Source organism: Nerophis ophidion, linkage group LG11 (genome assembly GCF_033978795.1).
Source record: "Nerophis ophidion isolate RoL-2023_Sa linkage group LG11, RoL_Noph_v1.0, whole genome shotgun sequence".
NCBI classification, from domain to species: domain Eukaryota; kingdom Metazoa; phylum Chordata; class Actinopteri; order Syngnathiformes; family Syngnathidae; genus Nerophis; species Nerophis ophidion.
This window is the reverse complement of record NC_084621.1, coordinates 3536158-3562247: the sequence shown is the minus strand read 5'-3', so window position 1 is coordinate 3562247 and position 26090 is coordinate 3536158. Positions and strand designations below refer to the sequence as shown.

The 26090-nt window shown below is 43.3% G+C and overlaps 1 protein-coding gene across 1 annotated transcript in view; it reads right to left on the bottom strand.

Moving 5' to 3' along the window:
- Positions 1-25880, bottom strand: part of rap1gapl (RAP1 GTPase activating protein-like) — a 31626-nt gene extending 5746 nt beyond the window's left edge. The window contains exons 1-15 of the mRNA XM_061916603.1: positions 25825-25880; positions 25716-25733; positions 25539-25626; positions 25420-25455; positions 25308-25355; positions 25033-25230; positions 15594-15691; positions 11871-11949; positions 11599-11652; positions 11436-11519; positions 6746-6846; positions 6546-6675; positions 6280-6457; positions 4042-4100; positions 3858-3944 (exon numbers count right to left, since the gene is read on the bottom strand). Of these exons, the coding sequence (XP_061772587.1) occupies positions 3858-3944; positions 4042-4100; positions 6280-6457; positions 6546-6675; positions 6746-6846; positions 11436-11519; positions 11599-11652; positions 11871-11949; positions 15594-15691; positions 25033-25230; positions 25308-25355; positions 25420-25455; positions 25539-25626; positions 25716-25733; positions 25825-25880 (1314 nt within the window). The remainder of the gene's footprint in view (positions 1-3857; positions 3945-4041; positions 4101-6279; positions 6458-6545; positions 6676-6745; positions 6847-11435; positions 11520-11598; positions 11653-11870; positions 11950-15593; positions 15692-25032; positions 25231-25307; positions 25356-25419; positions 25456-25538; positions 25627-25715; positions 25734-25824) is intronic.
- Between the last annotated feature and the right edge of the window lie 210 nt (positions 25881-26090).

Genomic DNA, 26090 nt, shown 5'->3' with positions numbered 1-26090 from the left:
GGCGCTCCAGACTATAATTGATAGCTGTGGTCTTACACAAATAATAAATGAACCGACGCATTGCAGCGGTAATACGATAGACCTAGTGCTTGTCAGAGGTATCACCGTCTCCAAAGTTATGATACTCCCGTATACTAAAGTAATGTCCGATCATTACCTTATAAAATTCGAAGTTCAGACTCATGTTCGGCAAGCTAATAATAATAATAACTGCTATAGCAGCCGCAACATTAATGCTGCCACAACGACGACTCTTGCGGACCTACTGCCCTCGGTAATGGCACCGTTCCCAAAGTATGTGGGGTCTATTGATAACCTCACTAACAACTTTAACAACGCACTGCGCGAAACCATTGATAGTATAGCACCGCTGAAGTTAAAAAAGGCTCCAAAAAGGCGTACGCCATGGTTTACTGAAGAAACTAGAGCTCAGAAATTATTATGTAGAAAGCTGGAACGCAAATGGCGCACGACTAAACTTGAGGTGCACCATCAAGCATGGAGTGATAGTTTAATAACTTATAAACGCATGCTTACCTTAGCTAAAACTAATTATTACTCAAATCTCATCCGCATTAATAAAAACGATCCAAAATTTTTGTTTAGTACAGTAGCATCGCTAACCCAACAAGGGACTCCTTCCAGTAGCTCCACCCATTCGGCAGATGACTTTATGAAGTTCTTTAATAAGAAAATTGAACTTATTAGAAAGGAGATTAAAGACAATGCGTCCCAGCTACAACGGGGTTATAGTAACACAGATACGATTGTATATACAGCGGATACTGCAAATATCCAAAATAGTTTCTCTCGTTTTGATGAAATAACATTAGAAGGATTGTTACAACGTGTAAATGGAATAAAACAAACAACATGTTTACTTGACCCACTTCCTGGGAAACTTATCAAGGAGCTTTTTGTATTATTAGGTCCATCAGTGCTAAATATTATAAACTTATCACTTTCCTCGGGCACTGTTCCCGTTGCATTCAAAAAAGCGGTTATTCATCCTCTCCTTAAAAGACCTAACCTCGATCCAGACCTCATGGTAAACTACCGACCGGTGTCTCACCTTCCCTTTATTTCGAAAATCCTCGAAAAAATTGTTGCAGAGCAGCTAAATGAGCACTTAGCGTTTAACAATCTATGTGAAACCTTTCAATCCGGTTTCAGGGCAAATCACTCGACTGAGACAGCCCTCGCAAAACTGACTAATGATCTATTGCTAACGATGGACTCTGATGCGTCATCTATGTTGCTGCTCCTCGATCTTAGCGCTGCTTTCGATACCGTCGATCATAATATTTTATTAGAGCGTATCAAAATACGAATTGGTATTTCAGACTCAGCCCTGTCATGGTTTAACTCTTATCTTACTGATAGGATGCAGTGCGTCTCCTATAACAGTGTGACCTCGGACTATGTTAAGGTAACATGTGGAGTTCCCCAGGGTTCGGTCCTTGGCCCTGTACTCTTCAGCATCTACATGCTGCCGCTAGGTGACGTCATACGCAAATACGGTATTAGCTTTCACTGTTATGCTGATGACACCCAACTTTACATGCCCCTAAAGCTGACCAACACGCCGGACTGTAGTCAGTTGGAAGCGTGTCTTAATGAAATTAAACAATGGATGTCCGCTAACTTTTTGCAACTTAATGCCAAAAAAACGGAAATGCTGATTATCGGTCCTGCTAGACACCGACCTCTATTTAATAATACAACTTTAACATTTGACAACCAAATAATAAAACAAGGTGACTCTGTAAAAAATCTGGGTATTATCTTCGACCCAACTCTCTCCTTTGAGTCACACATTAAAAGCGTTACTAAAACGGCCTTCTTTCATCTCCGTAATATCGCTAAAATTCGCTCCATTTTGTCCACTAAAGACGCCGAGATCATTATCCATGCGTTTGTTACGTCTCGTCTCGATTACTGTAACGTATTATTTTCGGGTCTCCCAATGTCTAGCATTAAAAGATTACAGTTGGTACAAAATGCGGCTGCTAGACTTTTGACAAGAACAAGAAAGTTTGATCATATTACGCCTGTACTGGCTCACCTGCACTGGCTTCCTGTGCACTTAAGATGTGACTTTAAGGTTTTACTACTTACGTATAAAATACTACACGGTCTAGCTCCAGCCTATCTTGCCGATTGTATTGTACCGTATGTCCCGGCAAGAAATCTGCGTTCAAAAGACTCCGGCTTATTAGTGATTCCTAGAGCTCAAAAAAAGTCTGCGGGCTATAGAGCGTTTTCCGTTCGGGCTCCAGTACTCTGGAATGCCCTCCCGGTAACAGTTCGAGATGCTACCTCAGTAGAAGCATTTAAGTCTCATCTTAAAACTCATCTGTATACTCTAGCCTTTAAATAGACCTCCTTTTTAGACCAGTTGATCTGCCGCTTCTTTTCTTTCTCCTATGTCCCCCCCTCCCTTGTGGAGGGGGTCCGGTCCGATGACCATGGATGAAGTACTGGCTGTCCAGAGTCGAGACCCAGGATGGACCGCTCGTCGGGACCCAGGATGGACCGCTCGCCTGTATCGGTTGGGGACATCTCTACGCTGCTGATCCGCTCGAGATGGTTTCCTGTGGACGGGACTCTCGCTGCTGTCTTGGAGCCACTGTGGATTGAACTTTCGCAGTATCATGTTGGACCCGCTCGACATCCATTGCTTTCGGTCCCCTAGAGGGGGGGGGTTGCCCACATCTGAGGTCCTCTCCAAGGTTTCTCATAGTCAGCATTGTCGCTGGCGTCCCACTGAATGTGAATTCTCCCTGCCCACTGGGTGTGAGTTTTCCTTGCCCTTTTGTGGGTTCTTCCGAGGATGTTGTAGTCGTAATGATTTGTGCAGTCCTTTGAGACATTTGTGATTTGGGGCTATATAAATAAACATTGATTGATTGATTGATTGATATCTATCTATCTATCTATCCATCTATCTATCTATCTATCTATCTATCTATCTATCTATCTATCTATCTATCTATCTATCTATCTATCTATCCAGCTATCCATCTATCTATCTATCTATCTATCTATCCATCTATCCATCCATCCATCCATCTATCTATCTATCTATCTATCTATCTATCTATCTATCTATCTATCTATCTATCTATCTATCTATCTATCTATCTATCCATCTATCCATCCATCCATCTATCTATCTATGTATCTATCTATTTATCTATTTATCTATCTATCCATCCATCCATCCATCCATCCATCCATCCATCTATCTATCTATCTATCTATCTATCTATCTATCTATCTATCTATCTATCTATCTATCTATCTATCTATCTATCTATCTATCTATCTATCTATCTATCTATCTATCTATCTATCTATCCATCCATCCATCCATCTATCTATCTATCTATCTATCTATCTATCTATCCATCCATCCATCTATCTATCTATCTATCTATCTATCTATCTATCTATCTATCTATCTATCTATCTATCTATGTATTTAAATACTGAATATTTCAGTTCTACTATAAAAAACAAAGTTGTCTTCGACAGAAAAGGCATAAAACCTTATTTGTTTTACTTTATATCAACCTCAAGTTGATATAGAGATTTAATGTAAGCATTAAATTAAAAAAAATAATAATAATTTGACTTATTTTTAACAATTTAGTGACTGAGACCCTCTATGCTCCCCAGGAGCCCTAAGGATAAAAAAAAAATCCATATATTTTGTTATGGTTTGAAAATGAAAAATGTCAAAACGGCCCCCGCATGCTTAAATTTTTCCGTGTGCGGCCCTCCGTGGAAAAAGTTTGGACACCCCTGGCTTAGAGCAAAATGGACATTGTGAACAAGACATAATGTCCTTTTACCTCCAGTCTGCTGAATTGCTCTGCTTTGTAGCAGGAAATCTCCGCATTGATGAGCTTAGTCAGGAGGAATTCTCTCAGCAGGGAGCGCTGAGGACAAGACAGTTGAGGTACAGCTGGATAACGATGATGATTGCACAGGTGGCAGAACTCTAAAATCAATCAAGAAATGTCACTTCTTCTATACATCAGTGAAGATTGGAGGATCTGGAAGGACAGGACCAAATGGAGGAACATCCTCTCGAGCTGTGATGCATATCTGTCAAAAGGAGGAATTATTGTCAATAAATAAATCCACTGGACAATCTGTATCAAAAAGTATGCCTTGGTTGACTATGATAATAATGCTTACTTTTTTCTTCCTACAAAAAAATACAATTTGATCCAATGTTGATGTTTTTTTTCTACTCCACTAAATGTAATAACTATTTTCATTTAAGGTGCCTACAACTGAACTTGGTTTATCTTTAATACAAACCCTGTTTCCATATGAGTTGGGAAATTGTGTTAGATGTAAATATAAACAGAATACAATGATTTGCAAATAATTTTCAACCCATATTCAGTTGAATGTGCTACAAAGACAACATATTTGATGTTCAAACTCATAAACTTTTTTTTTGCAAATAATCATTAACTTTAGAATTTGATGCCAGCAACACGTGACAAAGAAGTTGGGAAAGGTGGCAATAAATACTGATAAAGTTGAGGAATGCTCATCAAACACTTATATGGAACATCCCACAGGTCCATCCATCCATTTTCTACCGCTTATTCCCTTTTGGGGTGGCAGGGGGAGCTGGCACCTATCTCGGCTACAATCGAGCGAAAGGCGGGGTACACCCTGGACAAATCGCCACCCCATCGCAGGGCCAACACAGATAGACAGCCAACTTTCACACTCACATTCACACACTAGGGCCAATTTAGTGTTGCCAATCAACCTATCCCCAGGTGCATGTCTTTGGAAGTGGGAGGAAGCCGGAGTACCCGGAGGGAACCCACGCATTCAAGGGGAGAACATGCAAACTCCACACAGAAAGATCCCGAGCCTGGATTTGAACCCAGGACTGCAGGAACTTCGTATTGTGACGCAGACGCACTAACCCCTCTGCCACCGTGAAGCCCCATCCCACAGGTGTGCAGGCTAATTTGGAACAGGTGGGTGCCATGATTGGGTATAAAAGCAGCTTCCATGAAATGCTAAGTAATTCACAAACAAGGATGGGGTGAGGGTCACCAATTTGTAAATAAATCGTCAAACAGTTTTAGAACAACATTTCTCAACGAGCTATTGCAAGGAATTTAGGGATTTTACCATCTATAGTCCGTAAAATCATCAAAAAGTTCAGAGAATCTGGAGAAATCACTGCACGTAAGCGATGATATTACGGACCTTTGATACATCAGGCGGTACTGCATCAAAAACCAACATCAGTGTGTAAAGGATATCACCACATGGGCTCAGGAACATTTCATAAAACCACAGTCAGTAACTACAGTTGGTCGCTACATCTGTAAGTGCAAGTTAAAACTCTACTGTGCAAAGCCACGGGCTTCACGGTGGCAGAGGGGTTAGTGCGTCTGCCTCACAATACGAAGGTCCTGCAGTCCTGGGTTCAAATCCAGGCTCGGGATCTTTCTGTGTGGAGTTTGCATGTTCTCCCCGTGACTGCGTGGGTTCCCTCCGGGTACTCCGGCTTCCTCCCACTTCCAAAGACATGCACCTGGGGATAGGTTGATTGGCAACACTAAATTGGCCCTAGTGTGTGAATGTTGTCTGTCTATCTGTGTTGGCCCTGCGATGAGGTGGCGACTTGTCCAGGGTGTACCCCGCCTTCCGCCCGATTGTAGCTGAGATAGGCGCCAGCGCCCCCCGCAACCCCGAAAGGGAATAAGCGGTAGAAAATGGATGGATGTGCAAAGCCAAACCCATTTACCAACAATACCCTGAAACACCGCTGGCTTCGCTGGGCCCAAGTTCATCTAAAATGAACTTGGGCCCAGATCTTTTCACAGTTGTTGTTTAACCTGCGTCAGAATGGTGTTCTGATATTCAAAGCATGCATGCATACTGTTTACAGTAGAAGTGAAAAATCCGGACACACTTTCTTATGATATTCAATCCCAGGATGTTGCACTAGTGAAGTGAATTATATTTATATAGCGCTTTTCTCTAGTGACTCAAAGCGCTTTACATAGTGAAACCCAATATCTAAGTTCCATTTAAACCAGTGTGGGTGGCACTGGGAGCAGGTGGGTAAAGTGTCTTGCCCAAGGACACAACGGCAGTGACTAGGATGGCGGAAGCGGGAATCGAACCTGCAACCCTCAAGTTGCTGGCACGGCCGCTCTACCAACCGAGCTATACCGCCCCCACAAAAACTACAAAAACAATAACAAAAATATTGTTCAATTAATAAACCTGTCAGATTTACCCGATAAGCAGCCTTTCCTGTGTCTTCCATCTCCCTCGGAACCTTCCGTACCACGATGAAACAGTGCAGGAAGTGTGACTTAATGACATCAGCTAAGAAAGGTGTGGGACCTTCTTGGTAGACCAGCGCCACGATGTCATTGCCGATATGTCTCTTTCTTTGTAACTGTGGAAAGACGAGGAGAAAAGTGTTAACGTTTATGTATTTTTTCCGGTCAGTATTTCTTATTTAGAGCAGAAGTGAGTACGCTGACTTGCTGTGGGTCTCCATCCGTGAAGGGCAGCTTGGTCGCCACGTGGAACATGATTTCTTTCCCGTGAAAGGAAGTGACCAGTGCTTGGCTTCCAGTCTGGCCGTGACATACATCCAGGCCTCCTCTAAAGCTGAGGGTTTGGATTAAATGTCACATATCTCTGCTCTCTGTTTGTGTCTTTTATGCAATCACATTCATACCCGGTGAAGCCTTGCAGCTGAACGGTGTCGCCTAAAATGGACAGGAAGTCTGTAAACTCTTCACTTTCCTCGTCGTTACCGAGTATGTCCTCCTCGGTTAGCTGGAGAGAGATATTATGGTGTGTGACTAACTTATAATGTGGAAAACAAGGCTGTCCAAAGAAAAATGCATTTGTGAAGTGAATTATATTTATATAGCGCTTTTCTCTAGTGACTCAAAGCGCTTTACATAGTGAAACCCAATATCTAAGTTACATTTAAACCAGTGTGGGTGGCACTGGGAGCACGTGGGTAAAGTGTCTTGCCCAAGGACACAACGGCAGTGACTAGGATGGCGGAAGCGGGAATCGAACCCGCAACCCTCAAGTTGCTGGCATGGGCACTCTACCAACCGAGCTATACCGTCCATTTAATCTTTTAAACAACCCAGTATCATTCCATCCATTTTCTACCGCTTGGGTCGCAGGGGTGCTGGAGCCTATCTCAGCTGCATTTGGACGGAAGGCGGGGTACACCCTGGACAAGTCGCCAGGGCCATCACAGATAGACAGACAACATTCACACACTAGGGCCAATTTAGTGTTGCCAATCAACCTATCCCCAGGTGCATGTCTTTGGAAGTGGGAGGAAGCTGGAGTACCTGAAGGGAATCCACGCAGTCTTGGGGAGAACATGCAAACTCCACACAGAAAGATCCCGAGCCCGGGATTGAACTCAATCCAATCCAATCCACTTTATTCATATAGCACATTTAAACAACAATAACGTTTCCAAAGTGCTGCACAGCCATGTTAAAAACAATATTAAAAAAACAATATTATGCTCCACCAATGACTGAAAAAAAACAAAAAATAAATGAATATAAAACCAATAAGAACAATATAAAAACAAATATGATTAAAAACTATTTTAAAGGGTAAAATCAATTAAAACAGTAAAATAGAAATCAAATTGTATAAAAAACACAGAGGACCACACAACTCACGTAGTGTTAAAAGCCAAAGAATAAAAGCGGGTCTTAAGACGAGACTTAAAACACTCCAGTTCGAGATGCTACCTCAGTAGAAGCATTTAAGTCTCATCTTAAAACTCATCTGTATACTCTAGCCTTTAAATAGACCTCCTTTTTAGACCAGTTGATCTGCCGCTTCTTTTCTTTCTCCTATGTCCCCCCCCTCCCTTGTGGAGGGGGTCCGGTCCGATGACCATGGATGAAGTACTGACTGTCCAGAGTCGAGACCCAGGATGGACCGCTCGTCGGGACCCAGGATGGACCGCTCGCCTGTATCGGTTGGGGACATCTCTACGCTGCTGATCCGCTTGAGATGGTTTCCTGTGGACGGGACTCTCACTGCTGTCTTGGAGCCACTATGGATTGAACTTTCACAGTATCATGTTAGACCCGCTCGACATCCATTGCTTTCGGTCCCCTAGAGGGGGGGGGTTGCCCACATCTGAGGTCCTCTCCAAGGTTTCTCATAGTCAGCATTGTCACTGGCGTCCCACTGGATGTGAATTCTCCCTGCCCACTGGGTGTGAGTTTTCCTTGCCCTTTTGTGGGTTCTTCCGAGGATGTTGTAGTCGTAATGATTTGTGCAGTCCTTTGAGACATTTGTGATTTGGGGCTATATAAATAAACATTGATTGATTGATTGATTGATCCACTGTGGAAGCAGTTTGAACATGGAGGGGCAGAGTGTTCCAGAGAGAAGACCCTGTCTCCCCTGGTCTTAAGTCTGGTCTTGGGCACCACGAGCTGGAACTGGCTCTCGGACCTCAGAGCGCGCGCAGGAATGTAAATTTGGATGAGGTCCGAGATATATTGAGGTGCCAGTCCATGTAAAGATTTAAAAACAAACAGCAATGTTTTAAAACCAATTCTAAAATGAACAGGGAGCCAGTGCAAACTCTGAAGAATTGGGGTTATATGCTGGGGTTTCCTGGCCCCTGTTGAAAGTCCTGCTGCCGCGTTCTGGACTCACAACTACTTAGGACCTTTGTATTGTGAGCCACACGCACTGACCCCTGTGCCACTGTGCAGCCCACAACCCAGTATACTATTTGATTTGTTTGGTAGGATACATTTGCACAAGCTAAATGCTGTCAAACAAGACGTGGATGTCGCAATATGATTTGATTTTGGTCAAATAAATTAAATAAATTGTTGAAATATGAATAATACGAGTTTAACTTCATAGCTCGAGAGAGTGCTGCTACTTTATGGAAATTAATGAATGCAATGGAGTTAAACTTTCTAGTCAAAAGTTTACATACACTTGTAAAGAACATAATGTCATGGCTGTCTTGAGATTCCAATAATTTCCACAGCTCTTATTTTTTTTGTGATAGAGTGATTGGAGCACATACTTGTTGGTCACTAAAGAAACATTCATGAAGTTGGGACTTTTATGAATTTATTATGTCTCTACTGAAAATGTGACCCAATCTGCTGGGTCTAAAGTATACATAAGCAATGTTAATATTTGCTTACATGTCCCTTGGCAAGTTTCACTGCAATAAGGCGCTTTTTGTAGCCATCCACAAGCTTCTGGTTGAATTTATGACCTTTCCTCTTGACAAAATTGGTGCATTTCAGCTAAATTAGTTGATTTTCTGACATGGAGATGTTTCTTCAGCATTGTCCACACTTTGGGAAGGCCATTCTAAAACTTTAATTGAAGCTCGATTGAGCCATTCCTTTACCACTTTTGATATGTGTTTAGGGTCTTTGTCCTGTTGGAACACCCAACGGCGCCCAAGACCCAACCTCCGGGCTGATGATTTTAGGTCCCATAATAAATTCATAATAGAACCAAACATCATCAATGTTTTTTGTGACCAACAATCATGAGCTCCAATCACTTTGTTACAAAAAAATAAGAGTTGTAGAAATGATTGGAAACTCAAGACAGCCATGACATGTTCCTTACAAGTGTATGCAAACTTCTGACCGCGACTGTATATATATATATATATATATATATATATATATATATATATATATATATATATATATATATATATATATATATATATATTAGGGCTGTGAATCTTTGGGTCTCCCACGATTCGATTCAAAATCGATTCTTGGGGTCACAATTCGATAATATATCGATTTTTTTCGATTTGATTCGACTCTTGATTCAAAAACGATTTTTTTCCCCGATTTAAAAGGATTCTGTATTCATTCAATACATAGGATTTCAGCAGGATCTACCCCAGTCTGCTGACATGCTAGAAAGCAGAGTAGTAGATTTAAAAAAAATAACTTTTATAATTTACATTATTGCAATCAACTGATTGCAGTGAAGTGAAGTGAATTATATTTATATAGCGCTTTTCTCAAGTGACTCAAAGCGCTTTACATAGTGACATCCAATATCTAAGTTACATTTAAACCAGTGTGGGTGGCACTGGGAGCAGGTGGGTAAAGTGTCTTGCCCAAGGACACAACGGCAGTGACTAGGATCGCACAAGCGGGAATTGAACCTGCAACCCTCAAGTTGCTCGAACGGCCACGCTACCAACCGAGCTATGCCGCAATAATGTAAATTTGTTTTAACTATTAAACAAACCAAAAATATGACTTATTTTATCTTTGTGAAAACATTGGACACAGTGTGTTGTCCAGCTTATGAGATGCCATGCAAGTGTAAGCCACTGTGACACTATTGTTCTTTTATTTATTTTTATAAATGTCTAATGATAATGTCAATGAGGGATTTTTAATCACTGCTATGCTGAAATTATAACTAATATTGATACTGTTGTTGATAATATTCATTTTTGTTTCACTACTTTTGGTTTGTTCTGCTTCACGGTGGCAGTGGGGTTAGTGCGTCTGCCTCACAATACGAAGTTCCTGCAGTCCTGGGTTCAAATCCTGGGCTCGGGATCTTTCTGTGTGGAGTTTGCATGTTCTCCCCGTGAATGCGTGGGTTCCCTCCGGGTACTCCGGCTTCCTCCCACTTCCAAAGACATGCACCTGGGGATAGGTTGATTGGCAACACTAAATTGGCCCTAGTGTGTGAATGTTGTCTGTCTATCTGTGTTGGCCCTGCGATGAGGTGGCGACTTGTCCAGGGTGTACCCCGCCTTCCGCCCGATTGTAGCTGAGATAGGCGCCAGCGCCCCCCGCGACCCCGGAAGGGAATAAGCGGTAGAAAATGGATGGATGGATGGATGGATGGTTTGTTCTGTGTCGTGTTTGTGTCTTCTCTCAATTGCTCTGTTTATTGCAGTTCTGAGTGTTGCTGGGTCAGGTTTGGTTTTGGAATTGGATTGCATTGTTATGGTATTGCTGTGTATTGTTTTGTTGGATTGATCAAAAAAAAAAAAATTTTTTTTTTTTAAATAAAAAAAATCGATTTTTTAAAAATGAGAATCGATTCTGAATCGCACAACGTAAACGATTCGATTCATATTTGAATCGATTTTTTCCCACACCCCTAATATATATATATATATATATATATAAAATGGTGATGATTTGAGGCAGCCAAGGACCAATTGGTTATCAATTCACTTCAACAGGCAACACTGATTTAAAAAACAAGTGTTTTGAGTTAAGGATAATGCTGTATAACTATTATAAACCATGGAAGGGAAAATAGTGTTCGTCCTTAAAAGTACTCTGTATTTCTCATGGTGTCATGAAATGAGGGGATGAAAATCACAATTCGGTTCATACCTGATCTTCCTTCTGGTACAATACGCCAAACTTGAAATTGGAAGACACTCTGTGTTCATCGAATGTACTTATTAGTACTGGAGCCTCAAGCACGAGAGAGGAAAAAAAAAGCATAAGCGCTGATAGGTTATCGAAAAGAAAAGTCGTTCATTGTAAGACATACCTTAAGGTAACTGACCACTTCAAACTTTGAGACAGTCACTCTGTCACACAGCATCTAAAAGTAATATGGTTATTATTTGGCAGTGGCTTCAGGTGCAAGTCCTGCACTAAATAAATCTTTTGGACACCTTGGGCCAAAATAAAAAGCAGGTTGTGTACACATTTCACGTGTTCGGATTCTTTTGTTCTCAGTTATACATGACACTTGTCCAAAGCAGCCTCTCAGCCAGTGCCAGATGTACAGTACTCTCATACATCACACTAACACAATACCTTTGCCAGTTCCACTGCTGAAGGAATGCCAGGAAAGAGCGACAGGGAAAAAACTCCATGCAGAGAGCATTCTTTCATTCTATGAGACAAGAAACACGATGTAAATAACATTTATTTGTTGCGATCTGCTGCTCAGATCTTCACGTGTTTGTTTTTTCATTCTCTGTCTCGCCCCGCACACCTGCTAATAATTATCACCCTCCTATTTAAGCTCACCTTTTCTGTTCACTCATTCTCGGATCCTAATTTGCCCACGCGCATCAGTGACGACTCTCATCATTCGTATGTATTTTCTCGCTAGCTCTCACGCCAAGCCACTTTATTGTCTAGCTTTCATGCTAAATGTTTTGTTTACTCTTTCTCTTTACACCAGTATTTTTGTTCATAGACTTTTGTTATTAAATAAATACCTTATATCTTACTTTTGCTGTGTTCTGCTTCGACGCATCCACGGGAAAACCACACCGGCATTGCCATGCCGAAGAAGAGTCCTCACAGTAGGATCCGAGCATTAAAGAGTTTTTCCGCGTCTGGCAACCACGAGGAGACCTTCGACGAAGGCACATGGAGGGTATTCCGAGCGATGGAGGCTGAGACTCTCCGATGCAATCCAGACGAAAGCATGATGTGGGACCTGGAGGGAAGACTGGTTCCGATCGATGCTTCCGGGAGCGGTGAGTTTCCCTCCCGCAGCGCTCGCGCTCGTCCGCGTCGGCGGAAGCCGCGAAGTATGGCTTCGTCGGGCGACAGAGCCTTTCCCACTCCATGTCTCCCTCCTCACGAACACAGCAGCCTACAGTCGGCACACAGGACCCCTACACCATTGTTTGGGGACCCAATAACACACTTTGCTAACAGTTTTACCGACTGGGCAAATTCCCAACTTGTGTCCCGCGCAGATGACGTCATTTCGTCGACGCCCCCCGGTGGCGCGGGCCCGTCCTCCGATGATGACGTCATCAACAAGGAATTTTTAGGGGAAGATTCGTTTTCTCAGCCATTTTCAAATGACAATAACATTAATAATAAGATACAAAAGTATCAGGATATTTTTTCTTATTATTCTAGTCAACCTCAGTCACCTAGTTTTTCTTCTAACCCACCGTTTAAACCTCATTCTCTGCCCAAGTCCAAAGTTTTTTCTCCCTTTTCAAAGGGACACTCTGGACAATATAGAGGGGAGGGGTCTGCCTGCCTCCAAACCTCCCACCACCCTCCCTTATGGTCAGTCCCTGACCACAGGGAACGGGTCTGGGATTCCCGTCTGGAGGGGGGGGCTACGGCCTATAGCTGTGTTGCGGAGGTAGGGCAGACGCTACCTCTTCTTAAAACTACTAAGCCTCCTAGCCCTCCACCTGTTTTTCCCCTGGCCAAGTCTCAACGGCCTTGTAGACCTCCTCCACCTGTTTTTCCCCCGGCCAAGTCTCAACGGCCTTGTAGACCTCCTCCACCTGTTTTTTCCCCGGCCAAGTCTCAACGGCCTTGTAGACCTCCTCCACCTGTGTTCCGTCCGAACCCTAGTCCTTACCCAAGTTCTTGTCCGAGCCCCAGTGTTACTGTAAGTCCTAGTCTTTGTCCTAGTCCTTGCCCGAGCACCAGTTTGATTGTTAGTCCCAGTCCTTGCCCAAGCCCTAGTTTGACCGTTCGTCCTAGTTCTTGCCCAAGCCCTGGTATGACTGTAAGTCCTGGTCGTTGCCCAAGCCCTTCTCAAAGCACTAGTGTGATTGTAAGTCCTGGTCCTCTCTCAAGTCCTTGCCCGAGTCCTAGTGTTTGTCTTATCACTCATCATAGTCCTAGTCCTGCTCACAGCCAGTCCCCTAGTTCTCCTCGGCAGACCCCTGTGCCTGCTCCTCGGCTGAAGCCGACACCTGCTCCTCGGCTGAAGCCGACACCTGCTCCTCGGCTGAAGCCGACACCTGCTCCTCGGCTGAAGCCGACACCTGCTCCCAGTCTGGTTCTCACACCAGCACATGACACTAACCTGGTTTTCACGCCAGAATTCGACTCTCGCCTGGTTCACACACCAGCAGCTTTTTCGGGCCTGGTTCTCACACCAGTTTTGAACTCTAGTCTGGTTCTCACACCAGTTTTGAACTCTAGCCTGGTTCTCAAACCAGCACTAGACTCCCACCTGGTTCTCACACCAGCCTCCGACCCAGAACTGGTTCTCATACCAGTTACAGACTTTAGCCTGGATCTCACTCCAGCAACAGCTCCAAAGCTGGAGCCCACTCCAGTACCAGCTCCAGAGCTGGAGCCTACTCCAGCACCAGTGTCGACGACGGGGCTGGAGCCCACACCAACGTCGACAACAGGGCTGGAGCCTACAACTGTGTCGACAGGGCTGGAGCCTACTCCAGTACCAGCTCCACGCCGCCAAGCGCCGGTACCAGCTCCACGCCGCCAAGCGCCGGTACCAGCTCCACGCCGCCAAGCGCCGGTACCAGCTCCACGCCGCCAAGCACTGCCGACGACTAATACGCCTGCCTCTACGACGTCGCCGTTTGCTTCTACGCTGATGACTCCTGCGGCTCCCAGGCCGCCTCCGACGACTCCTGCGGCTCCCAGGCCGCCTCCGACGACTCCTGCGGCTCCCAGGCCGCCTCCGACGACTCCTGCGGCTCCCAGGCCGCCTCCGACGACTCCTGCGGCTCCCAGGCCGCCTCCGACGACTCCTGCGGCTCCCAGGCCGCCTCCGACGACTCCTGCGGCTCCCAGGCCGCCTCCGACGACTCCTGCGGCTCCCAGGCCGCCTCCGACGACTCCTGCGGCTCCCAGGCCGCCTCCGACGACTCCTGCGGCTCCCAGGCCGCCTCCGACGACTCCTGCGGCTGCAGCACCCGCATCATCCTCGCCAGCTGCACTCGGGCCTGCTTTGGCTGCAGTCCCCGCACCCTCGTCTGCTGCTTCCAAGCCTGCTGGGATTTCGGTGCTGAGGCGTCGTCCACCACGTCGATCACGGGCGTGGCCTCTGCGAGGTCATCCTCCTCGCCAGACACTCCCTCCTCCATGTCGGCCACGGATGTGGCCGTGCCCGGGTCGTCCGCCTCGCCGGGCACCTCATCCTGCGATGCGGCCACTAATGTGGCCTTTTCGAGGTCGCCCGCCAAAACTTTTTCGGCAGCAGCGTTCCACCCGCCGCCGCCACATGATGTGTCCTCGGTGGATTCGGGGACATGCGATCTGGCGACCCTCCACCGTGGCCTCCCTCCGCCCTCCCTTCGTTTGTGAACTTTTCTGGTTTTGGGGAGGGGGTTCAAGTTTTTGTTTGTTTTTTAAGACATCTGGTATCTGTCTTTTGTTGGGGGGGAATACTGTTGCGATCTGCTGCTCAGATCTTCACGTGTTTGTTTTTTCATTCTCTGTCTCGCCCCGCACACCTGCTAATAATTATCACCCTCCTATTTAAGCTCACCTTTTCTGTTCACTCATTCTCGGATCCTAATTTGCCCACGCGCATCAGTGACGACTCTCATCATTCGTATGTATTTTCTCGCTAGCTCTCACGCCAAGCCACTTTATTGTCTAGCTTTCATGCTAAATGTTTTGTTTACTCTTTCTCTTTATACCAGTATTATTTTTGTTTTCGTATTAAATCTAATCTTACCTGCAACTCCTGCCTGTCCTGGTCCTCTTGCATCCCTGGGGTAGCAACACGCATCCATTATGCCTCGCCATCGTGTCATTATTTGCTTGATAAATGTGATCGTCATCTAGTATCACCTTAGTATGACTCTCATTCTATTGTCCTCCTCCTCCAAACACACGGACAGAACCAGAGGCCCTAAAGAAGGATCCACCGCTGTGAATGAATGGTGATACTGGCAAGGAGGAGGATTGAAGGTAAGAAGACAATGAGTGTGTATAATCGAAGACACCATCAGATTCATAGATGTTATTCATACATAGAGCAGGCTGCATCAGCTCATGCTCACATCCAGACTTAGATTGGTCAGATCTAGTCTGATTGCTTGGTGCCATGACTCAAACTATCTATCTTCTAATGAGACGATGCAGCAGGCCTGCAGTGTGAGTGTGAACTACACTGCACAGAGGCAGAGGACGCCGGGGCTTTTAAATGTACTAAAAGTCAAGATTTAGGGCATCAACACTGGTGCACTTTTTAGTCCTACAATTTATGAGCCTGGCTCCAACTCCTCAATCTGAATTTTGTATTTTAGCAAGACTTTTTGGAGAATTTTAGGTTTTCAACAAGCTGGGAACAGATTGGGGAAGGCCCTTTTTTGTCTGCATTGGAAAGAGATTTTATAATATCTAAAAAGGCATGCTTTGGTGTAGGCCTGGCCCGATTTAATCAATGAGTAAATCAAGTTATTGAATAATAAATGAAAATGAACTCCATTACATTACCGGCCTTGATGAATTGCCATATGTCCATACGTGTTTTGTTTTGTTTCAACTGTATGGAAGACAGTTCACTCTTAGTGTTGCCCTCTGCATCTGAGCACATTTGTTCAATAGCAGAATTAAGTGAATGGAGTGACCTAGAGGTGCACAAAACATCTATTCACATCCAAATTGCCATTATTTTTCATTCCGATTGTAAATCAATTTATTATTTAACATTTTTTTTATAAGATTACAATTTTAAAAAGATGTTTTTAGGTTTTTAGGCCATGCAACCAGAAGAAGCTTTCCTAACCTAGGCTGTAATCTGTTTTTATTATACCAAATAATACATTCCGAGAATTGGGAATTGATTCTGAATCATCAGGTGCCCAAGGATTCACACCCCTAGGGCAGTGGTTCTCAACCTTTTTTCAGTGATGTACCCCCTGTGAAATGTTTTTTAATTCAAGTACCCCCTAATTAGGGCAAAGCATTTTTGGTTGAAGAAAAGAGATAAAGTAGGTCATCAGTTTCTGATTTATTCAATTGTATAACAGTGCAAAATATTGCTCATTTGTAGTGGTCTTTCTCGAACTATTTGGAAAAAAAGATATAAAAATAACTAAAAACTTGTTGAAAAATAAACAAGTGATTCAATTATAAATAAAGATTTCTACACATAGAAGTAATCATCAACTAAAAGTGTCTTCTTTCTTAACATTTCTTCACAAAAAAAGAAATCTTTAACATCAATATTTATGGAACATGTCCACAAAAAATCTAGCTGTCAACACTGAATATTGCATTGTTGCATTTTTTTCCACAGTTTATGAACTTACATTCATATTTTGTTGAAGTATTATTCAATAAATATATTTATAAAGGATTTTTGAATTGTTGCTATTTTTAGAATATTTTTAAAAATTCTCACGTATAAGCGGTTTAGCTCGGTTGGTTGAGCAGCCGTGCCAGCAACTTGAGGGTTGCAGGTTCGATTCCCGCTTCCGCCATCCTAGTCAATGCCGTTGTGTCCTTGGGCAAGACACTTTACCCACCTGCTCCCAGTGCCACCCACACTGGTTTAAATGTAACTTAGATATTGGGTTTCACTATGTAAAGCGCTTTGAGTCACTAGAGAAAAGCGCTATATAAATATAATTCACTTCACTTCACTTCACGTACCCCTTGGCATACCTTCAAGTACCACTAGGGGTACGCGTACCCCCATTTGAGAACCACTGCTCTACAGCAGTGGTTCTCAACCTTTTTTCAGTGATGTACCCCCTGTGAAAAATGTTTTAATTCAAGTACCCCCTAATCAGGGCAAAGCATTTTTTGGTTGAATAAAAGAGATAAAGAAGTAAAATACAGCACTATGTCATCAGTTTCTGATTTATTAAATTGTATAACAGTGCAAAATATTGCTCATTTGTAGTAGTCTTTCTTGAACTATTTGGAAAAAAAGATATAAAAATAACTAAAAACTTGTTGAAAAATAAACAAGTGATTCAATTATGAATAAAGATTTCTACACATAGAAGTAATCATCAACTTAAAGTGCCCTCTTTGGGGATTGTAATAGAGATCCATCTGGATTCATCAACTTAAATCTAAATATTTCTTCACAAAAAAGAAATCTTTAACATCAATATTTATGGAACATGTCCACAAAAAATCTAGCTGTCAACACTGAATATCCCATTGTTGCATTTCTTTTCACACTTTATGAACTTACATTCATATTTTGTTGAAGTATTATTCAATAAATATATTTATAAAGGATTTTTGAATTGTTGCTATTTTTAGAATATTTAAAAAAAAGTCTCAAGTACCCCTTGGCATACCTTCAAGTACCCCTAGGGGTACGCGTACCCCCATTTGAGAACCACTGCTCTACAGCAGTGGTTCTCAACCTTTTTTCAGTGATGTACCCCCCGTGAAAAATGTTTTAATTCAAGTACCCCTTAATCACAGCAAAGCATCTTTGGTTGAAAAAAGAGATAAAGAAGTAAAATACAGCACTATGTCATCAGTTTCTGATTTATTAAATTGTATAACAGTGCAAAATATTGCTCATTTGTAGTGGTCTTTCTTGAACTATTTGGAAAAAAATATATAGAAATAACTAAAAACTTGTTGAAAAATAAACAAGTGATTCAATTATAAATACAGATTTCTACACATAGAAGTAATCATCAACTTAAAGTGCCCTCTTTGGGGATTGTAATAGAGATCCATCTGGATTCATCAACTTCATTCTAAACATTTCTTCACAAAAAAGAAATCTTTAACATCAATATTTATGGAACATGTCCACAAAAAATCCAGCTGTCAACACTGAATATTGCATCGTTGCATTTCTTTTTACACTTTATGAACTTACATTCATATTTTGTTGAAGTAATATTCGGATTTTTGAATTGTTGCTATTTTTAGAATATTTAAAAAATCTCACGTACCCTTTGGCATACCTTCAAGTACCCCTAGGGGTACACGTACCCCCATTTGAGAACCACTGCTCTACAGCAGTGTTTTTCAACCACTGTGAAAAGCAGTGCTGTAGACAATATCTCAGTGTGCTGTGAGATATTATCTGGTGTGCCATGGGAAATTATGCAACTTCATCTAATTGGTCTAAAAAATATTATTTCCAAATCCATAATTACAATCTGCAAATAATGTGCAGTTGTCCCCAACCACCGGGCCGTGGCCCGATTGGTACCGGGCCGCAGAATAATTTTTTATTCATTTTTATTTAAAAAAAAGTAATAATGATAAATAAATAAATGGGTTGTACTTGTATAGCGCTTTTCTACCTTCAAGGTACTCAAAGCGCTTTGACACTACTTCCACATTTACCCATTCACACACACATTCACATACTGATGGAGGGAGCTGCCATGCAAGGCGCTAACCAGCACCCATCAGGAGCAAGGGTGAAGTGTCTTGCTCAGGACACAACGGACGTGACGAGGTTGGTACTAGGTGGGATTTGAACCAGGTACCCTCGGGTTGCGCACGGCCACTCTCCCACTGCGCCACGCCGTCCCCTAATAAATAAATAATAAATAAATAAATATTTTTTTATTTTTTATTTTATTAAATCAACATAAAAACACAATATACACTTACCATTAGTGCACCAACCACAAAAACCTCCCTTTTTCATGACAAAGAAAAAAAAAAAGCGTTGACCGGTCCGCGGATACAAAAAGGTTGGGGACCACTGGTCTAGTGTCTGTGCTAAATAGAGCTCGCCAGGGTAACCATGTAAAACTCCATACCAGTAGGTGGCAGCAGGTAGTTCATTTCTTTGTAAAAGTCGGAACGCGTCGAGTATGGTTTGTCGTGATCCTAACATGCAGAGCACAGCGGGAGACGGCGTGCGGGTAAAAATGTATGTAAAGCTTAAACCAAAAATGAACAAAACGGAAAGGAAAAGGCAATGAAGCATATAGGGATGGCTATGCAAAAACAAAAACATAACGCTGGACGACAGCAAAGACTTGCAGCGTGTGGAGCAGAGATGGCGTCCACAGAGTACATCCGTACATGACATGACAATCAACAATGACCCCACGAAGAAGGAAAACGTTCACACAACTGTCTTGTTTGCCAATAGAAAGCAGGTCTGGCAATAGCACTCAATAGGAAGTGCTATCCATCCATTTTCTATCGCTTATTCCCTTTTGGGATCGAGGGGGGCGCTGGCGCCTATCTCAGCTGGAATCGGGCGGAAGGCGGGGTAAACCCTGGACAAGTCGCCACCTTATCGCAGGGCCAACACAGATAGACAGACAACATTCACACACTAGGGCCAATTTAGTGTTGCCAATCAACCTATCCCCAGGTGCATGTCTTTGGAAGTGGGAGGAAGCCGGAGTACCCGGAGGGAACCCACGCATTCACGGGGAGAATGGCTTGAAGCTTCTACAGGAAAATAGCCGACAAAACAGGAAGAGCCACCAAAATAACAGCGCAAGACAGGAACTAAAACAAACTCGGAAGCAGGGAACAAAAGGCAGTAAGCTAAAAACCGCAATCAAATATAGCTTACCGCAACGCTGCATTGACACGACACAACAGGTAGCAACGACAAGAGCGACAAGAAGTGACATCGACAAATCAATAATCCAGCACTGACTGGAAAACAAAGCAGGTACAAATAGGAGCGGGCTGATTGACACCAGGTGTGGCCGGGTGCCCATTAGCCGCAGCTGAGGGGAAACAAAGCACTCAGGGTGACAAACAGGAAGCTGAACCAAAATACAACACCACACACAGGAAAACAACAAACTCAAAAAAAAGAACGACAACTTGGTGGAGTTTAATTTTTTTACGTTTTCTGTTGGTGGTGTGTGTGCCTTCGTATTTTTTCAAATGAAAAAAATGTGCCTTTGCTCAAAAAAGGTTGAAAAACACTGCTCTACAGGAGGGGCACATGCCCAGACAAAAAGGATTTTGCTGTATTGTGGTGTAAAAAAAAAAGGTTTAGAAGAGCGACACCTTTGCCAACATAACAGCAGTCATTTGGATGGAACCCCCCTCGTTAGCATTACAGTATTGTGTGGCAATAACGACCGCTGTTAATGTTGTGTTTTATTATTCTCCTCCCTTTCGTTTTATTTTGTCCCTGCATTTTCCCCGTTGTGACTCTTTTTTCAGTTCACTCTCCCTGGGTGAGGGGCGGACCTTGCGACACACCTGAAGCTAATCAGACACCTGTGCCTTGCTGGTTGTTGTTTCCTGTTTCTTCCACGTTGCATGCATTCGCTTGACCTCCAAGTCCGGCTACGTTTTTTCTCCCTTTGTTATGATATACCTAACCTTTGTGTGTTTTTCAAGATATGTGTTGTGGAATTTTGCTTTGCTCAGTGTGCCCTGGCCTTTCCCCCTGCCGACCTCTGATGTTACTGCTTATCGGCTACGTTACATGGTGTGTGTTTTTGCCCCATCACTTTTTGTTAACCTTTTTAGTCTTTATTGTAGACTCTCCTTTTTTGATTCCATCTTGCCTCCCGTCTCTGCATCTGGGGTCAAAACCTTGACCAAATACTACCAGTTAAGATGCAAATGAGTGACATCTCTGCCAACTCAAGCACAGCCACTAGGACGGAATCCTCCTTGTCAGCATTACAGTATCATGTGGCTAAAAGGACCACTGTTAAGGTGCAAAAGAGCAGCACCTCTGTCAACACAACAGCGGTTGTTATGATGGAATCCCCCTGGTTAGCATTGTAGTATGGTGTGGCAAGACTTATTGCTGTTAAGATACAAAGGAGCGCCACCTGTGCCAACACAACAACGGTTATTAGGATGAAATCTTTCTCGTTTGCATTGCAGTACTTTGGAACAAAAACGACCTCTGTTAAGAATTAAACGAGTGACACCTCTGCCAATACAACAGCAGCCATTCGGATGGAATCCCCCTCTTTAGCATTTAAGTACCATGTATGGAATCCCTCTTCTCTGCATTGCAGTGCCGTGTGGCAAAAAACGACCGCTGTTAGGATGCAAACGAGCGACACCTTTGCCAACACAACATCAATCATTAAGATGCAATCTCCCTGGTTAGCATTGTAGTGCTTTGAGGCAAAAACAGCAGCACAACAAAACACAACAGCAGTTATTAGGATGGTATCCACCTGGTTAGCATTGCAATGTGGTGTGGCAAGAATTATTGCTGTTAACACACGGAGGATCGACACCTCTGCCAGCACAACAGCGGTTATTAGGATCTTTCTCGTTCGCATTGCAGTACTTTGGGGCAAAAACAACCTCTGTTAAGAATTAAACGAGTGACACCTCTGCCAACACAACATCAGCCATTCGGATGGAATCCTCCTCTTTAGCATTGAAGTATCATGTCTGGAATCCCCCTTCTCTGCATTGCAGTGTTGTGTGGCAAAAAAACGACCGCCGTTAGGATGCAAATGAGCAGGGGCTCCGAAGAGGGGGTGTAAAGGAGACGGATTCTAGGGGCCCATGATGGAGGGGGGCCCAGCAAGGCTCCTAATGATGATGAAATTATGTGTTGGGGGCCCTGTAAAGATTCTTTTCATGGGACCCAAAATCCCTAGCGGCGCCCCTGCAAATGAGCGACACATTTGCCAACACAACATCAGTCATTAGGATGTAATCTCCCTGGTTAGCATTGTAGTGATTTGAGGCAAAAACAGCCGCTGTTAAGATGCAAAAGAGTAACAACTCTGCCAACGGTTAGTATAGCTCGGTTGGTAGAGTGGGCGTGCCAGCAACTTGAGGGTTGCGGGTTCGATTCCTGCTTCCGCCATCCTAGTCACTGCCGTTGTGTACTTGGGCAAGACACTTTACCCACCTGCTCCCAGTGCCACCCACACTGCTTTAAATGTAACTTAGATATTGGGTTTCACTATGTAAAGCGCTTTGAGTCACTTGAGAAAAGCGCTATATAAATATAATTCACTTCACATTCACACAACACAACAGCAGTCATTAGGATGACGGCGTGGCGCAGTGGGAGAGTGGCCGTGCGCAACCCGAGGGTCCCTGGTTCAAATCCCACCTAGTACCAACCTCGTCACGTCCGTTGTGTCCTGAGCAAGACACTTCACCCTTGCTCCTGATGGGTGCTGGTTAGCGCCTTGCATGGCAGCTCCCTCCATCAGTGTGTGAATGTGTGTGTGAATGGGTGAATGTGGAAGTAGTGTCAAAGCGCTTTGAGTACCTTGAAGGTAGAAAAGCGCTATACAAGTACAACCCATTTATTTATTTATTTAAGTCTCCAAGGTTAGCAATAAAGTATTGTGTGGCAAAAAATTACCACCGTTAAGATGCAGTGAAAATAGACCTCTACCAGCACAACAACTGTCTTTAGGATGGAATCATCCTTGTAAGCATTCTATTTTGTTGTATCAATGGCCAAGGGGGCACTTGGACTAAAAATTGCATAAGTCCTGTTGGTATTTGTTAGAGGCTAAAGTGTTCAATCTTCCTAGGAAGGTGTGAATTGGTAGAATTTTACAGTATTTGAGGCATTCGTAGGTGGTATGTCGACCTTAGCGAAGATGGCTTCCTTCATTCCCCTTTCGAACAGTCTATCTTCCCGGTCTGGCTGTTTTGCTACACAATAGAGCGAAACCATTCCTGTCTGGGCATGCACCTGTCCTGTACAGGATGAATAGTTTGGGTTTTGGCACAAAGCACTCAGACTAGATCTGACCAACCTATATTAAGTCTATGGGCATGAACTGATAAGGCGGTGTCTTCTAAGACAAACTGATCAGTCCAGTTGCGATTGATTGAATGTGCTGAAAATAAATGAGGATTACTTTTTTTAAATGATGATTACAACATCATTATTTAATTGTTTTAATTAAAATGACTATAAACATATTTTTTTCATATCATAATGCCATATGACATTGCCAATACTTTAATTATTGCGCTAAAGATTATTATGTGTTCATGATAACTACAGCGGAGGAATTATAAAGTTTTCCAGGAACGCCATCAAAGCGTTCTACAAAACCCAAAACCGGTGAAGTTGGCACGTTGTGTAAAGATGGACTGATGCAAAGTGAAAAAGAGTTCTATGGTCTGACGAGTCCACATTCAATATTTTTTGGGGGAAACTGTGGACGTCGTGTCCTCCGGAACAAAGAGGAAAAGAACCATTCGGATTTTTATAGGCACAAAGTTCTAAAGCCAGCATCTGTGATGGTATGGGGGTGTATTAGTGTCCAAGGCATGGGTAACTTACACATCTGTGAAGGCACCATTAATGCTGAAAGGTACATACAGGTTTTGGAACAACATATGTTGCCATCCAAGCAACGTTATCATGGATGCCCCTGCTTATTTCAGCAAGACAATGCCAAGCCACGTGATACAACAGCGTGGCTTCATTGTAAAAGAGTGCGGGTACTTGACTGGCCTGCCGGTAGTCCAGACCTGTCTCCCATTGAAAATGTGTGACGCATTATGAAGCGTAAAATACCACAACGGAGACCCCGGACTGTTGAACAACTTAAGCTGTACATCAAACAAGAATGGGAAAGAATTCCACTTGAAAAGTTTCAAAAAATGGTCTCCTCAGTTCCCAAACATTTACTGAGTGTTGTTAAAAGGAAAGGTCATGTTACACAGTGGTGAACATGCTCCCGTGCCATCCATCCATCCATCCATCATCTTCCGCTTATCCGAGGTCGGGTCGCGGGGGCAACAGCCTAAGCAGGGAAACCCAGACTTCCCTTTCCCCAGCCACTTCGTCCACTTCCCGTGCCAATTTTTTGGAAATCTGTTGCTGCCATTAAATTCTAAGTTAAGGATTATGTGCAAAAAAAAATCGTTTGTCAGTTCGAACATTAAGTATCTTGTCTTTGCAGTCTATTCAATCGAATATAAGCTGGAAAGGATTTGCAAATCATTGTATTCTGTTGTTATTTATGATTTACACAACATGCCAACTTCATTGGTTTTGGGTTTTGTACATGTTTAGTTCATTTAGCCATTTTTATGCTTGAAAATGCTTAATTTATTATGCTTCAATAGAAAATATACGATTTGGTGAAGTCGCAATATTTAAAGCGCAAAGTACGGCTATATTGTTTAATGCTTCACTTTTCATATGAATTGGTTTTCGACTAAAGTTTTGGAACGGATTACTAACAAACCGATGCACCATTGTATTATGTCGTTGTGCATAATGAAACCATTCTAAAATAGAAAAAACAAGGGGAGTTTCTCACATTTTACCATGCAAATGTATTTGTAGTTATAAGTGGCACACATAAAAAGCACATAAAATGACTGTAATACGAAGCCGACTGACCCGTGAGCGGAAGAACTGGCGATAGCTTTTGGCCTCGCCATCTCTTTCCATGATTTCGTAGCCATCTGCGTGGAGGCCGTGATGGGAGGAGGTGGGACTGACGTCTGCAGACCTCACCAAAGGAGGATCTATCCAGTAGCCCCCCAGCTTTGATGGAAGGACGATTGGCAGCTCTCCATCTCCTGTTAAAAGCCGGGACTAAAACAGAGGGCCGATGTTGCTTCGAATGCTGAGAGGAACGACAAGGAAACATTTTTTTTTTAAATTGGACTAACCTTAAGAGGCAGAGGGAACTCACATCGCTGCTCATCAAGTCTGCTGCCCTGATGGAGAAGAAAATGCTCCAATGGTGACCTTTAACTTCCCGCGTGGATCGCAATAGTTTACCTGGAGTTTTTCTATGATTTCAAACAGTTCCGTCTCCTGATACATGACATGACCGAGACAGAGAGAAAGAACATAAATAAACAATATTAGAATGCAGTTTGTAAGGTCCAGCAAAGCACCTTCTGGCTGATGCTCGCAGACAAGACCGTCTTCTTCTCATTGACTGAAGAGTCCAACATGTCCACTGTGTTCTTTGCAGACTCGGCTCTGCAGCAACAGGTGCATTGAACATAGTCACATTCCAGCTCTTGAAAAGAAGGATTTTATACATCAATAAATGTGAAACAAAGCCTCACCCTGGCTCAGTGTCCACGCTATAAACAAGAAAGCAAGAAAATCTCACACAGATGACAATTAGTGGTGTTCATTACTCATTCCCTTACCTTAAACGATCTTTTCACTCACCTTGTCAAACTTCTCTTTCTGGGGGTGGCCGCGTCTTCACTCTTGTCTCCCTCCATGATTGTACCGTACACGCAAGTTTGCAGTACAGTCAATCACAACTGGTAAAGGCACCGGATTAATTCACTCAATAATTCCATCACTCCTCCTCCATGACCCCCTACCTTTCTCTCTCATTTAAAGCTTCCCTTCCCTCCTTCTTTTCTTTCCTGCTGTCACTTAGGCACCATTGACCGTCTTATCAGGCACGGTCACATGATACCACAAAT